Source organism: Protopterus annectens, chromosome 2.part0 (genome assembly GCF_019279795.1).
Source record: "Protopterus annectens isolate FY-2018-M chromosome 2.part0, PAN1.0, whole genome shotgun sequence".
In the NCBI taxonomy this organism is placed as follows: domain Eukaryota; kingdom Metazoa; phylum Chordata; order Ceratodontiformes; family Protopteridae; genus Protopterus; species Protopterus annectens.
This window is the reverse complement of record NC_056728.1, coordinates 1,132,134,238-1,132,149,469: the sequence shown is the minus strand read 5'-3', so window position 1 is coordinate 1,132,149,469 and position 15,232 is coordinate 1,132,134,238. Positions and strand designations below refer to the sequence as shown.

The following is a 15,232-nucleotide window of genomic DNA, read 5'->3' as shown; positions in this document are numbered from 1 at the left end:
ACTCTCTCAGTGAAACATATAGACTGCCCAGTCACTCTTACTTCCAACTATCCTACGTGCACCTCCAGTTCTAACAAACCTACAAAAGTAAAAAATGAAAAACAAATGCACAAATGTTGTAATGCAATTGCAAAATTCACAGCCAATGTAGCCAACACCCCCTCCATACACACAAACTACAAGGCTCTAAAACACATTTGGTGGACTCCAAAATTACCTAATCATTGTGCAACTCAAAGCCACACAATATCATTCATAAACCAAGCAAATGTCCAGCAATTACCATTGTAGTCAATAGTTATAATCAAAACAGACAACGGATTTTTATATCAAGTTCAAAACCACAAATTAAAATAACATAACCAACATGTTGATATCTTATACTCTGTGCGTGTTGCAAAGTAAAGGAACTCAATCTCTCTCGATTTAAAACCAAACCCTAATGCATACTTACGCAAGCAAAACACTTATAAACTGCAACTGCTCCCATATAAGAAAACTCTTAAAAATACATTATATTACCTTCTGAGGGACCCAACATAGTAATGCACTAGCATCAGAAATAAATTATACTATAACATGATACCCAACCTTTAGCACTGCTTCCTTTTCTTATCCTCTTCCAGTCCCATCCCTCACACTTCTAACACACTTCTGGCCTACTGCTAAAAGAAATATCTACATCTATAACTACTAACATCCTACACTGTAACTTTCTACTTATGTTGACTTACTTCTACTTTCCCTTTCCACAAATCTCCACATATCCAAAACAAACTCTGCAGTAACTATTATAGTAATATACAGCCATTTATTTCTAATTGTAACAACTTCTTATCCACTTATTATGCTACAATACATATAATTTCAGAATGTTATTTCTGCTGTTTTGAGTTTTATTGCCTTTTATCCATTCCTCCATCACCCCCCTTTTCCCACTTTTGCACATTATCTTACTTATTTTATACATTGTCTTTATATGTACAGCCTCTCTCTCCAGGACTCTGACAAAAGGAGGAAATACTACAGACAGACTATTGGGGAAAACCTTGCAACAAATCTAAAAATCTGAATTGTACTCAATAATAATAAAGCATTCTCAGGATGTAGGTCGGGCATGACTGTGTGAGATTCATAAAGCTTGTACTGTGGTATGTGAGATAGGAAAGACAGATGCAGAATCAATACCAAATTCACTCAAAGACAATTTAGTAAAGTGTAACATGCCCTTGAAAATTGCTAACAAAATCACAGCAGACAATCCACTTGCTCTGGATATTCACTGTCCTAATCTGAAATTAGACTTTGAGCTGTAAAAAAACTTGAAAATGAGCACTGTTGTTATAGTATTGGGTCCATAAAAGGGATCCATTTCCACCAAATGTCAAATCGATGAAGGGGAAAAAAGTCAAAACTCCCATTCATAGTACTAGGGAGATGGGAAGACAGTGTGAACATGCATCTTGTTGGGGGGGGGGGGGGTTGTGTCCATGCAGCGTTCCCTTTTTGGAGCTAATGAATTAACTTTTACAAACTGCATATTTGATGGCCCAGGACACGTTTAAGTCCGTCTCACAATAGTATTTCTTGAGGTGATTCCATCTGTCCAACTCAAGCTGTTGGAGTAAACAACATACTTGAACTGTACTCCTTCTGTTGAATGATACACAAATGAAGCTGCCCTGTGTTTAAATAGCTTGTTTGTAGGATATTCATTGATTTTTACAGGCAGCTGCCTGTAGTTCTGCTTGCTAAGACATGTAATTACTTTTAATTTTTGGTGTCTGACGTGTTTCTAAAACCCAAGTTGTTTACATGAAGTTTGCATTTTAATTCATGATCACTTTTTACATAAAGATCATACTCCTGACCTCTTACTCTACACTTTATATTGCAAATCTGGAACAACTCAAGGTTTATAACCAGATATTCCACAATCTGGCTAGTTCCATTTTCACATACTGAGTTCAGTTGGCTACAGGACTGATCAGAAAAAGAATGAAACTCAAGTGTCTTTGCATGACAGCTATTACAACGGTTTGTTATCTCTGTGTAGTTTGAGTAGTACAGTGACCAAATAACACACAGAAGTCAATTTTTTTTGCTCCTGTTGTCAGCTGATATCCACATTGCCCTTTTCTGTAGTTGCCCGAGTCCCTGGCAAACAGATCTTTGTGTGAACTGTACTCTCAAATACCATTTATTCAGGTCAAAGTATGCATGTTGAGCAAACTTTGGACTAGGGTAAAAAAATATAGCTTGCAGTTGTATACTAAATTACGTAGTAGATCGCACACCAACACTAGCTTAATTAATGTCCAATTCAACAGCAAATAAAATAAGGAAAAAACGTACCTGAGAAGAATCTGCTTTTGCTAGTTCAGTAGCAACACTAAGAGCTTGACGAAGCTGCTCACCATCTTCATTTATAATAAGGTATGCAATAAGGACCGCAAAATGTTCTGAGACTTTGGTGCTCAAACTCAGTGCAGTTCTGACAGAAGACAGCCAATCACCTACAGTACTGTTGTTCTCCTGGAAGGTACACAAGATCCGCCATGTAGCAAACACACTGCTCCACCATGTGGTAACAGGAAGCTGAAGCTTTGCCGAAGACTTCAAAAGACAAAAAAAAAAAAGGGCAAGTAAGTATTTTAATAGTGAATACAAGAAAATACAGCCACCTACATAAAATAGCCTTTTAACTTTGAAACAATTATCAGCAAAAGAGCTTGATATATGTTCTAGAAGTTATGTGTAGTGAGGTGCAAACTTGAGTTTGTTTTCAGAAGTCTGTTTCCAGTAGTGACAGAGAATTAATTAATGATCATAAGTCTGCTTCATAATTATTATAAAGAGAAAGTTACAACAAAATCTAACATTCTTTAAAAATACAAGAAATGTTTAAATAGTATATGGATTTAAATTCATGAATAAATGCCTTCATAGAGGATTCAAGATTTTATTTTATTGGTGTTAAATTCATTAACTTAAAGTGTTAAGTTAAGCCTCCTGATGCATATTTTGTCTGAATCAGAAAACTTATAAAGATCCAATTGTCCAAACAGCTATGAAGATCTACAGTTTTCCCTAATCAACAAGATCACCTAAAGCCAAAGGTAAAAAAAATTATTGCTCAACAACTAATGTTTCATGCTTGTTTACAACTCATCCCATCCATGAACAGTACTACACTTCAAGGTATTTTGTTAAGTTATGAACACGGCCTAAGACAAACATTCACATACATGTGTATACCATCCTGAAATAAAAATGATAAACATTACAAAATGCAAGAACATACAAAATGATAGTGGCGGAAATAACTAGCAAATATAAAACAAAAAAACAAGTAAAGTTGTGCAAGTAAGCTTAACATAACTTTTAGTTATGTACTCACCATAACTTCAGATGTTTGGGATCCATCTCGCCTACATTCTGACTGATGGGTTCGGAGCCGATCCTCGGCTCCGACTCGGCACGCTTATGCCAAAGAGCGAAGTCTCTTATTGGTTGAGCTTACTATATCCCAGGATGCACCACTACCAGTCCCCCAGATCTAGTTTGTCCGCATACATGCACACACGCATGCACTGCTTATATAACATTGACAGATGATACAAGATAAACACAGTAGAACCCAAACCGTTCAATCTCTTCTGATCTCCAAGGCAGGGGAAGGAGGGTGGGTATTAGGAATGTGCGAGATGGATCCCAAACATCTGAAGTTATGGTGAGTACATAACTAAAAGATGTTATGTGATCCTATCTCGCCTACATTCTGACTGATGGGACAGCGTCCTAGCACCTAAATCCTGGGTGGCTCACTGGAAAACACTCCTGAGTACCGTGGAACCAAATGATGCTCGTCCTTCAGATGCCACATCCAATTTATAGTGGGAAATGAAAGTGTGCGGGTTGGACCAAGTAGCCGCAGCACAAATTTCAGAAATAGCGAGCTTGGAATGGAATGCAATAGAGGTAGCCATAGCTCTAGTAGAGTGAGCTTTGACAGATGTTGTAAGTTGCTTATTTGAAGAGGAATAAGCTTGAGTTATGCAATCTCTGATCCATTTGGCAATAGTAGCTTTAGTGATGGTTTTACCCAGTTTATTATCTGAAAAGGACACAAACAATTGATCTGTTTTCCGAACTTGCTGAGTCCTATCTAGATAGAAGCGTAATTGCCTGTGAACATCCAACGTATGGAAGGTATATTCCGCTTTGTTTGAAAATTTTGGAAAGAAAACTGGTAGCTCTAAAGATTGTTGGAGACAGATTAGAGCAAACTTTTGGGACAAAAGATGGGTTAGGTCTAAGTGATACTCTATCCTTGTGAAAAATCAAGTACGGTGGTTTGATAGATAGGGCTTGAAGTTCTGAAACTCTTCTTGCAGAGGTAATTGCAATTAAGAAGGCAGTTTTCCAAGACAGATATTTCAACTCACATGTAGCAGCTGGTTCAAAGGGGAAGATGTTAAGGCACGAAGTACCAAATCAAGATCCCACGGAGGCGCAGGATGAAAAACTGGGGGTCTTAAAAGCACAGCACCTTTCATGGAAGTTTTACATAATCTGCTGCTCATCAACGGTGGGTCTATGGATTCGTGAAATTTGGAGATAGCTGCTAGTTGAACTTTAATAGTAGAGACTGAAGATCCTTGATTAAACAAGGATGTTAAAAATTTCAAGACCTCTGGTATCGGGCAGTAATAGGGTCTAAGCCTCTGAGTTGAGCCCAGATAGCAAACCTCTTCCACTTACTGTGATACAATTTCTTAGTGGTGGGTTTGTGGGCTGAAGATAAAATGTGAATAACTTCCGGGTCCAAGGTGTGATTTCTGACTAAAGTCGGAAGTGGAGGAGCCAAGCTGTTAATTTCAAAGTGTGAAGGGACTGGTGCTGTTGTCCCGACTGATGAACCAGAAGATCCGGAGTTAGATCCAAGAACCAAGGACCGTCCAGAGTATATTTCTGTAGGTAGGGGAACCATACCTGACGAGGCCAGTACGGAGCAATTAGAATCATTGTGGACCCCAATTGGGAAGCTTTCTGGATGACTTTGGGGAGGAGTGGAATCGGAGGGAAAGCATAAAAGCAGTCCTGTTGGCCAAGGTTGGACTAGAGCATCCGTAGCTGCCTCCCCTTGACGCGGGGTCAAGGAAAAGAACCTTTTGCACTTCGTGTTTTGTGGTGTTGCAAACAGGTCGCAGCACGGAATCCCCCATCTTTTGAAAATCTGAGCTGCTACTGTTTCGTTCAGAGACCACTCGTGAGGAGAGAGAATAGTCCTGCTCAGTCTGTCTGCCAATACATTGGATTTTCCTGGAATGTGGGTCGCTACCAGGAAGTGCTTGGTAGCCACTGCCCATTCCCACACCCTCATGGCCTCTCTGCAAAGGGGGTAAGATCTGGTCCCTCCTTGTTTGTTTAAATACCAGACCACCGACATGTTGTGTGTGTGGATGGCGATAATGCCTTGAGGGAGAAACTTGTGGAGGGCTTGTAGGGACAGAAGTACAGCCCTCATTTCCAACACATTGATATGGAGAAATGTTTCGTTTGGAAGCCAAGAACCCTGAACTGACCTGCCCAGACAATGCCCCCCCCCACCCCCTCTGGGAGGCATCCGTTGTCAAGGTGGCCACCGGAGGGGGTATAACAAAAGGTCTTCCCTGATTCAGACTGGATGGCAGAAGCCACCAGCGGAGGTCCTGTTTGCACGTTTCTGTAATCAGTATGTGATGATTGAGGGGGAGATCTTGAAAAGACCATTGTGTCGATAACAGCCACTGAAGAATCCTCATGTGCAATCTTGCCAGAGGAACTAGGAGAACCGTGGCAGACATTGAACCTAAAAGTTGCAGGACCATCCTGGCTGGGGCTTTGGATCTTAGAAGCAGGGCTCGGACTTGATCTTGTAATGTTTGTATCCTTTCGGTAGGAAGGAAGATTCGCATTAATTTTGAGTCTATCTCTGCTCCTATGAATCTTATGCGCTGAGAAGGCAGCAAGACAGACTTTGACCAGTTGAATGTAATTCCCAGGAAGCACCCAGGAGATGGTGGCTTGTAGGTTCTCTAGTAGTAGATGCCTGGTGGTGGCAGTCAGGAGCCAGTCGTCCAGATAGGGAAACACTTGGAATTCGAGACTCCTCAGGTGAGCAGTCACTACTGCCAAACACTTGGTGAACACCCTGGGGGCTGTGGTGAGACCAAAGGGCAGTGCACAAAATTGGAAATGACTGTCTCCCAGGCTGAAGCGCAGATACCTCCTGGACGCCTGATGTATCGGTATGTGATAATAGGCGTCCTTGAGATCTATGGAGCACATCCAAACATCTTTCTCCAACAATGGGTGAATGGATTGTAAAGTGACCATTCGGAATTTGGACTTCATGACGGACTGGTTTAGTTTGCTGAGATCCAAAATGGGTCTCAGGTCCCCTGTCTTTTTTGGCACTAAAAAGAACCTTGAGTAATTTCCGGATCCGATCTGGTCTGTGGGGACTGGTTGGATGACTCCTTTTTCTAGCAGCTTTGAAGCTTCTACGGCTGCAATTTCCCTTTGACTGGGTGGTGGGTCCGGGATTTTTGGACGGTGGGGGTGAGTGTGTGAAGGGAATGGTGTAACCTCCGGCAATAATGCGAAGCACCCATCTGTCCTGAGTAATAGACTCCCAGGCTTCTATGTGCTTGGCAAAACGGCACCCGACTGGCTCCGGAGCAGCACAGCCGGGCAATCCCTCATGGAGTGTGGGAGGCTGAAGAGCCACGAAAGGACTCGCGGTCTCCAGTGTTGCGGGGGCCTCTGCCGCCTCTAGGACGGCGTCTCCCAGAAAAATTTCCCCGTCCTCTGCCTCTGGAAGGGAATCTTCCTGCTGTTGAGGAAAGAATTTCTGTGATTTGGAACCACATCTTCCCTCCTCTTTTAGCCTTGGGATAAGGCCGAAGGGAGTGGAATAACGTGCTCCTACGGCAGATAAAGTCTTTCCCTCTTGCTCACAGCGGGTAAGAGTGTCTTTTACCTTGGGTCCAAACAAAGAGGACCCATCAAAGGGAGCGTCGGCAAAGGAAGACTTGAAGGCCTCCGCGAAATGACACAAACGGAGCCAGGCTTGTCTCCGTAGAGCCACGCCTGTGCCTGCCGCTCTACCCGCCCCTTTGGCCGCATATGAAATGAGCCTCATGGACGAGTTAGAAATCGAGGTAAGGATAGCCAACTGAGAGCTAACCGACTGGGCTAGCTGCTCAGGTAGGTTACCTGAGAGGGAATCTGAGAGCTCCTTGACCAGATCCCTCTGTAGTTTGGTGAAATGTGCCAAATAATTCAGGGACCTCAGTGTAAAGGCCGCTGAAGTCAGGGTGCGCTTCCGTGCGGTCCATGCTCCTAGACTCCTTATTAGGAGGATGGATGGACGTTGAAGCCTCTGCCACATCCTGCTGGGTAGCAGATGCCACCACCATGGCATCTACAGCCACGCCTTTCGTTAAGAACTCCTTCTCGGGTGGGGCAGACAAAAATTTGTTAGGGCGAGAAGGCACTGGTTCCACAGTATCTGGATGTTCCCACGCCCTCCGACAAACCAAATCCAGGAGCTCGTCGGGCGGAGACACCCAGGAGGCAGAGGGCTGAGCCCGAAGGCCTTGAGGAACACCGACTCATCAGCGGAGGGGTTTGGAATTCCAGCCGCCTCGTTGCTTGAGGATCTCTAGAATGTCTGCAAATGAGACATCATCCGAGGGCGACTTTGGGGACCCCGTCGCATCATCAAGAACAGTGTACGATGAAAGAGACTCATCGGGGGAGTCCACGTGCTTCCTCTTGCACGATCTCTTCCTTGGGGGCTCCTCCGAAGACAACTCCGAAAGACCCTCAGGAGGAGGGGAACCCCCAGTGGGGGTAACCTCAGGCCCCGGGGCTCCGCTGCCTAGAGACAGGGGGACAGCCAAAGACCCAGTCTCCATGCCCAGGGAAGGTGCCGGTAAAGCCGTAGAGATGGCCGAAGAAGACTTGGCCAATGCACTCCTCATAGCTCTGAAGGCCGGACACCCAGAATCCTGGGAGGGTCCAGTCTCCGGAGCCATGATAGCAGACGGAAGTCCCGCGTCAAGCACCGAGAGGGAGGCTTGGAACCGACAGCATTGGTCCCGAAACGTCACCCCCGGGTCCGGACGAAGAAGTCAGTGTGCTAAACTCGGACCCGAAGGCCGGGGTTGGAGTAAGGGTCGGAGCCGACCCTAGGATCTCCACTGGCTCCATCAGCACCTGCTCCGACGGAGCCGAAGCGGTCGGAGGAGGAATGGCAATGGAATGGGCTATCGGCTCCGAAGCCAATTGGGTCGGAGCCGAAACAAATTTCTGAAAGACTGGGGACTGGAAAAGTCTTTGGAGCACCCTGTCTATGTCCGAATCTGACATCCTTGATGACCTGGAAGAGACCGAATGGGTCCGAGTAGGCCTCTCCAACGGCTCCAAGGGACTAGGGGACCGGCTCCGAATAGACTCGACAATTATCGGCGCCGAAGGAATGTCCAAACCAAATTCCATCGGTGCCGAAGAGGGCTTCGGCGCCGAGGAGGAAGTGTCTGAGCGGACAACCTTCATCGGCTCCGAGATCAGTGGAGCCGATGAAGGTGACCCGCCTCTCGATGCCCCAGACGTCGGCTCCAAACCCAGAGGAGTCGAGGCTGGAGGCATCAAGGCAGACCGTTCCGCCCTCGGCTCCGAAGTCTGTGGAGCCGAAGGAGAAGCCTGCCTATGTTTTTTGGCGGTCGGTTCCGACGGACTGGTCGGAGCCGACGCCCTTTTCTTTTTAGCAGGAGAAGGAGAGGAAGCTAATGCCTCTTCAAATGAGGGTTTAATACGGCCTTTTAGAATAAGTTTATTTTTCCTCTCTTGGAGGACCCTCGAGGAAAACGCGTGATACACACTACAGGACTCCTGCAAGTGTTTGGCGCCCAAACAGTACACACAGAGAGAGTGGTCATCTGTAATAGACATTTTGAAGCTGCACTTAGTGCACTTCTTAAAACCAGAAGGCCTAGGAGCCTGTGACATTATGGCAACCAATCAAGTGTAACAGCCGAAAACAAAACACACTAATTACCACAGAGAAAAACTTTTCTCTCTCTTTTTTTTTTTTTTTTTTTTTAACCAAGAACTGTCACAAAGAGAAACTAGACAGGATCCAACAACCCTTAAATACAAAACTGAACTTGAAGGCAAAGTAACTGACAGGGGAAGGCCCTTCAACTGAAAGGAAACCTCTAGTCAGAAAAAAAAAGGCGCAATCACCACACAAATACTTCACAAAAAGTATCAATCATACACAAAAAGACTAAATAGCCGTTAAAACAGCTTTTTTGTTGAAAATCTAGGAATTCCCTGACAGAAAAGTAAGTGAAAAACACTACTTAGCTCAGCCAGCTCGAGACCACGTCTTTGCTTGATAGCGGCAAACGAGATCTGGGGGACTGGTACTGGTGCATCCTGGGATATAGTAAGCTCAGCCAATAAGAGACTTCGCTCTTTGGCATAAGCGTGCCGAGTCGGAGCCGAGGATCGGCTCCGAACCCATCAGTCAGAATGTAGGCGAGATAGGATCACATAACATCAGTAGTTATTCAAATAGATCACTGTTGCAGTAGCATATAGTTATATGGGTCACATCCTGCCAAGGATTGCATGTCCAACCAGTATAAGAAAGCCTTTGGGTATCTTCCACATACACTGCAAGTTCAAAGAAGCTTTGACTCCCCCCCCCCCCCCCTCCACTTCTTCCTTTTTTCAAGTTAAACAGTTTCTGAAAGGGGTATTCCATATTTGCCCACCAAGTAAACAGATGGCTCTGGTGATGAGCATCAAATGCCATAATTTGAAATCCGAAGTTTTTGAATATTTTTTCTTTCTTTAAACTGCAGTTAATTAACCTCATAATTGCATCCTAAAATGTAGAATATACAATATACACGCTGAAACAAACTGATGCGGAAAGGTGTTGAAATGAATGAGCATGTATAAAATGTGCAAATGAATGCAAACAGAAAGAAAGGAACGACATGAGCAATTTACACAGACAGTGGAGAGCCACAGGAGTTTCTTGCTTCTCTGAAAAGAACGGAGGTCAAGATACATAAGCAACCTGACCTGGTTGACAATTTGGAGATTTATGCGCACGGAAAAAAGTAGAACAATAGAGAAAGGAACCCCATCCTGAGCAATATATATCCAGAAAGGAAGAAAAAACAAACAAGATGGGGGGGTTAGGTTTCAGTCCTGCATTCGTAATCTATTTGTGCATCTACTGTTATGGTACGTTTACTTACACAACAGTACTATGTTCAACATTAAATCACTGCTGCAGTAGCACAGAGCTATATGGGCTGATTGCCAAAGGAGAACTGATCTAGCAAATCCTGTTCTGGCCTTGGTAAAAGAGTCAGTCTTACAATGTTTGGCGAAGGTATGCACAATTGACCAAGTAGCTGCCTACAGAATAGTTACAGTTACCACCCCTTTCCAAAATGCCTTACAAGTAAACCATATGTCCCTGGTAGAATGAACTTTAGTACATCTGAAGGAGGAACTCACCATGGCAGGGGTAACAAAAATGAATGGAGTCAAAAAAACTATTTGGAAATTATTTTGACACGTGTTGTCTTTTTGTTTTCTTTCAATCAAAACAAATAAAGAGCCGGTCTGAAGCTCTAAAGTCTTTTGTTCAGTCATTTTAGTAACTGAACTGTCTGGGGACAGCTGGCTTATTCACTATCCCCTCTCCCATCATCAGATTCAGGAAAGAACACACGATGATGAATGCACCTGTTTAAAGCAAAAGGAAGAAAGTTGGGTATTTTTCTTTGACTGCTCTTTTTCTTGGGCAGAACCACCTTTTTTTATATGCTATTATTTACCAAACTTTTGATGGACTTTAAACGTTTTATTTATTTATTTGTTGCAGAAGGGCCCAGGATTGGAAAGGTAATTCCCGTTATACTTGAGACTGAAACGCTGCTTTGACTCCTTGAATGAATATGCCTTTCTTGGCAAATCTTTTCAAAACTTATTCAAAGTAGTACCAAACATATATTTTGTCTAATGGAGCATTTAGAATTTGTGCCTTGACATACCCAGGCATGCAACATGGGCACCTAATGAGTATCAGCACTGAGCTGTCCCTTCACTTTCACAAGGGACATTAAGTCAGCACAACAACCCCCTCCCCCCAATTAGTAAGCACTGCAGGAAGCTTCTCCAGTCACCACCAAAGAAATAATGCCTTCCACATATGCCTTTAAGCCTGTGCACAGCATCTCAACTGTCCAGAATTTTGCAGAATGTCCAGATTTTATCTATTTTATTCTGTTTCTCATATATGTGTTTTTTCTGCTAATCACTGAAGACTGAGACACTAAATAATGGCAGTCATTTCAGTTTTAGGCTTTACAGCCTTCAGAAAATGCATGCTAATGCAAAACTTGTTATTCTAGCAACTTTCTAAACTTAAAAGAGCAATATTTAAACTCTGACCCTATTTTTGGGGCATATTACACACCCTCCCATTCATGGATTTGTCCAGATTTCTTCTACTTAAAGGTTGAGAGGTACATTCCCATTATTTTCCCACTCCACAGAGCTACCTCTGCTTCACTCTATCATTCCTTTCTCATTTTGATTCCTCCAGTGCTGGGGCTGGTAAATGAGCCCCATTTGACTGGCTCAATAATCAGGCTTCGGCTCTCTGCATCAAGAAATCATATCCAAAGTTGTCTGTTTTCCATTTCTCTAGCAAACTGAACTACTGATATGCAAAAAGGAGTAGATAAAGCTGTCTCTGTCTTGGTCTCCACTACAGGATCAGATGGCTCACGGAACGTCCTGGCGCATGTTGCTGTAGAAATGAGGTCAACAGAAGCTTCAGATAACCATTTTCTCCTAACATCCCATTTTATTTTTTTTAGCAAGAAACACCTTTAATAAATTATCACTTATGACACGGGCAATCCTACATTCATACAAATGAAAATAAACTATATCGACATACTTTCAGTTGCAAACATTATACATCACATATAATCTATGCATTGTCAGTCAAACATTACATAGCTAATTCAATTCCTGCCTTCCCTTAAACCTCATTCCTCCTCCAAAACAGTAGTCTGCATGCACTGTTCCCACAACTTCCATTTTTTTTTATGTAATTTGTTTCTCACCTTTTCTAAGGTTGCAGTGCCAGTTTTTATATCTGTTACTATATTCACTACTTCTGGTATTCTTGGTTTAGAATTTGATTTCCATATTCTAGTATTTGCTTTTTGGTAGACACCAGAATTAAACTCAGCAAGGCCTTACTGTGTTCTAGGAATTCTGATTCTGTATCACAGCTCAAAAAATAATTTCCTTAGTTACACCAATTTGCTCAGCCAGTACTTCTGACAGAGAAGTTTGCAGGGAATTTTTGAAGTCTGCCAACTCACTGCACTCCCAAAAATATGTTCCTGTGGCGTCTGCTTGGGGTATAGAAATAGATATGCAAACACTTCCAAGAAAAGATCTTAAATCTTCTAGACTTTGATGCATATTTAGGAGCCATACATTTATCCTCCCATTGTTTCTTTGTGAATTGCTTATCCAGTATACTTTCTAACCTCCTCAGATTGATTTCTGTAGTTGCCATGCAATATTTTATAAGCCCTACTAATTATCCCTTTTCAAAAGAAGCTTCTGTTCTAGATTCTACTAAAATCTGTACCAGTGCTGGTCTTTCACTTAAGATCCACCTATTTCTTTCTCTTTGTCTATACTCTTATCAATCCTTGATATGGAAGGCAGTCTCTAGACTGCAGTGAAAATGAATTCTTGGCCACTTCCTATTCTATTACCTTCCCCTCTCAATTACTTGCTCCCAATACCTTGGTTCTCTTATCAGCTTTCTCCAGTAAAATCTAGTCCCCTCTTGCCTATTCTCTGTACCCCTACTTGCAGTCATCCCTATCAGCAGAATCATCATTTTCCATTCCCGTGTTGGCTTGGTTCTTGGAATATTTTCCTACTTTATGACTATAATATTATGTATAGTTATTGTTATTCCCCTTAAGGATCTGCTTTGCCAGTTTCATCACCATCCCTTTCTACCTTCTGCTTATGTTATGAATACCAGCCTTAACTGTGCAGCTCTGAATTACCCCTTCAAACCAGGTAGTCACAAACCACCTTGTTCTGTTAGAGGGATTGACTTATCCCACTCGTTTCTTCCCCTCCCAGATAAAATCCTTCAAATCTTTAATTGCTATCTACAACTTCTCTGTTTATACAAATTTTCCTGACCTGTGTATAAAACTAATGGAACAAAAAACATTTTCACTGTTTGCATCTTGCATTCCATAGCCATAAAAAAGAACTTCCGATTTCTCGGTTTTTGTATTATCTTTTGTTTAGTCTCTTCCCACATATCCTTTGCTGCCATAATAGAACATTTTTAATCCATACTCTTAAGTACTTTATTTTGTCATGCCCCATAAATATGGTTATTGCTGGACCAATTTGTGTGTGGGTACATAGTTTAGAGGTACTGCCTTTGTTTTATCTTGATTAATTTTGTATCCCAGAAAGACCAGAAACTGCCTCAGAATGTTCAACAAGACTGAAATGATACTCGGGCAAACTTTGAGATTTAAGCCATTCATACCACAGCTGCATGGGATACGGCATCAGCAGCATCATTTAAGTATTTAAATGAATGTTGAATGTCCTGAGTTACAGAAGGGATCACACTCAAATGGGAAGATTTAACGTCGGATGATGGTAAATCTGCAAATTCCTTACTCATGTCAGCAATGGATGCTAGTAGATATTTTGGTATGTGAGCCTGACAGTTGTCAGTCCAAAAAGGAAGGGTAGAGGAAGTAAAAACTTTCTTCTCAAACATGTTGAAAGCTCCACCATCCTTACCAGATGGTACAGGGTTACTAAAGGTAAGATGTTTAGAACTAGCATCCTTGACTACGGAAATCACAGACTGATCCAGCCACAGAATTGCAAAAAAAAAAAAAAAAAAGCTTACATGTCTGTGGCGCTTTGTAAAACCTGTCAAACTTCTTGGCTGCAGGGGCTGACAGTCGGGTGAAGCATATACGGCATTTAAGGTATCCTCCAAAGCATCTATAATAGGAAGGCTGGCCAAACGCTTGGGGCTCTATACTTGTAAAAAGACAGCAGCATGTTTTTGGGTCTCAGAAATTTCTTTTAATTCCTACTGGAAGAGATCCTTCATTCTACCAAAGGTGTCTGAAATAAAATTTCCTCAACTAGAGAATCTGAAAAAGTATTTTCTTTCGACTCTAAATGAATGTCCTTAGTTTAAGCTACACACAGGGTCTTTTTATGTGAATGCCCTTGAAAAACAACAAAAGAAATTATGAAAAGCTTGAAATTTTGTACTTCTATTTTATATTTAGAAAGTTTATTAGTTGTTTATTTAGATACTACCACCTGTTACTAAGACAACAAACAGATGCAAACAATTATTCATGAGAGGGCTGGCCTGTGTGCTCTGAAAGAAAAGGGTTCTTTCTTCCATTTGCAAATACAGTGGATATAAAAAGTTTACACACCCCTGTTAAAATGTCAGGTTTTTGTGACATAAAAAAGGAGACCATAATAAATCATTTCAAAACTTTTCCCACCTTAAATGTGGCCTATAACCTGTACAACTCAATTGAAAAACAAATCTGTTGGGGGAAAAATATAAAAAACATACAGTAAAGCTGGTTGCATAACTAATACTTTGTTGAGGCACCTTTTGATTTAGTTACAGCATTCAGTCATCTTGGGTATACACCTGCCATCAATTAAAGAGACTCTGATTAACCCCAAATAAAGTTCAGCTGTCCTAGTAGGATTTTCCTGACATGTACTCAGTTGCCTGCTACAGCAAAAGCTGTGGTTCGCAGAGAGCTTACGAAGCATCAAAGGGATCTCATTGTTGATTGGGTAACAGTCAGGAGAAGGGTACAAAAAAATTTCCACAGCATTGGATATACCATGGAACACAGTGAAGACAGTCATCAAAAAGTGCAGAAAATATGGGACAATAGTGATGTTGCAATGAACTGGACATCCCTACAAAACTGAAGAAAAGACAAGATGAAAACTGGTCAGGGAGGCTGCCAAGAGACCTACAGCATCACAGAAGGAGCTGCAGAAATTTCTGGCAAGTACTAGTTGTGTA

At 42.3% G+C, this 15,232-nt stretch overlaps 1 protein-coding gene across 1 annotated transcript in view; it reads right to left on the bottom strand.

The window, feature by feature from the left end:
- Nucleotides 1–15,232, bottom strand: part of FOCAD (focadhesin) — a 2,336,882-nt gene that overhangs the window by 1,210,972 nt on the left and 1,110,678 nt on the right. The window contains exon 11 of the mRNA XM_044060381.1: nucleotides 2,356–2,616. Within this exon, the coding sequence (XP_043916316.1) occupies nucleotides 2,356–2,616 (261 nt within the window). The remainder of the gene's footprint in view (nucleotides 1–2,355; nucleotides 2,617–15,232) is intronic.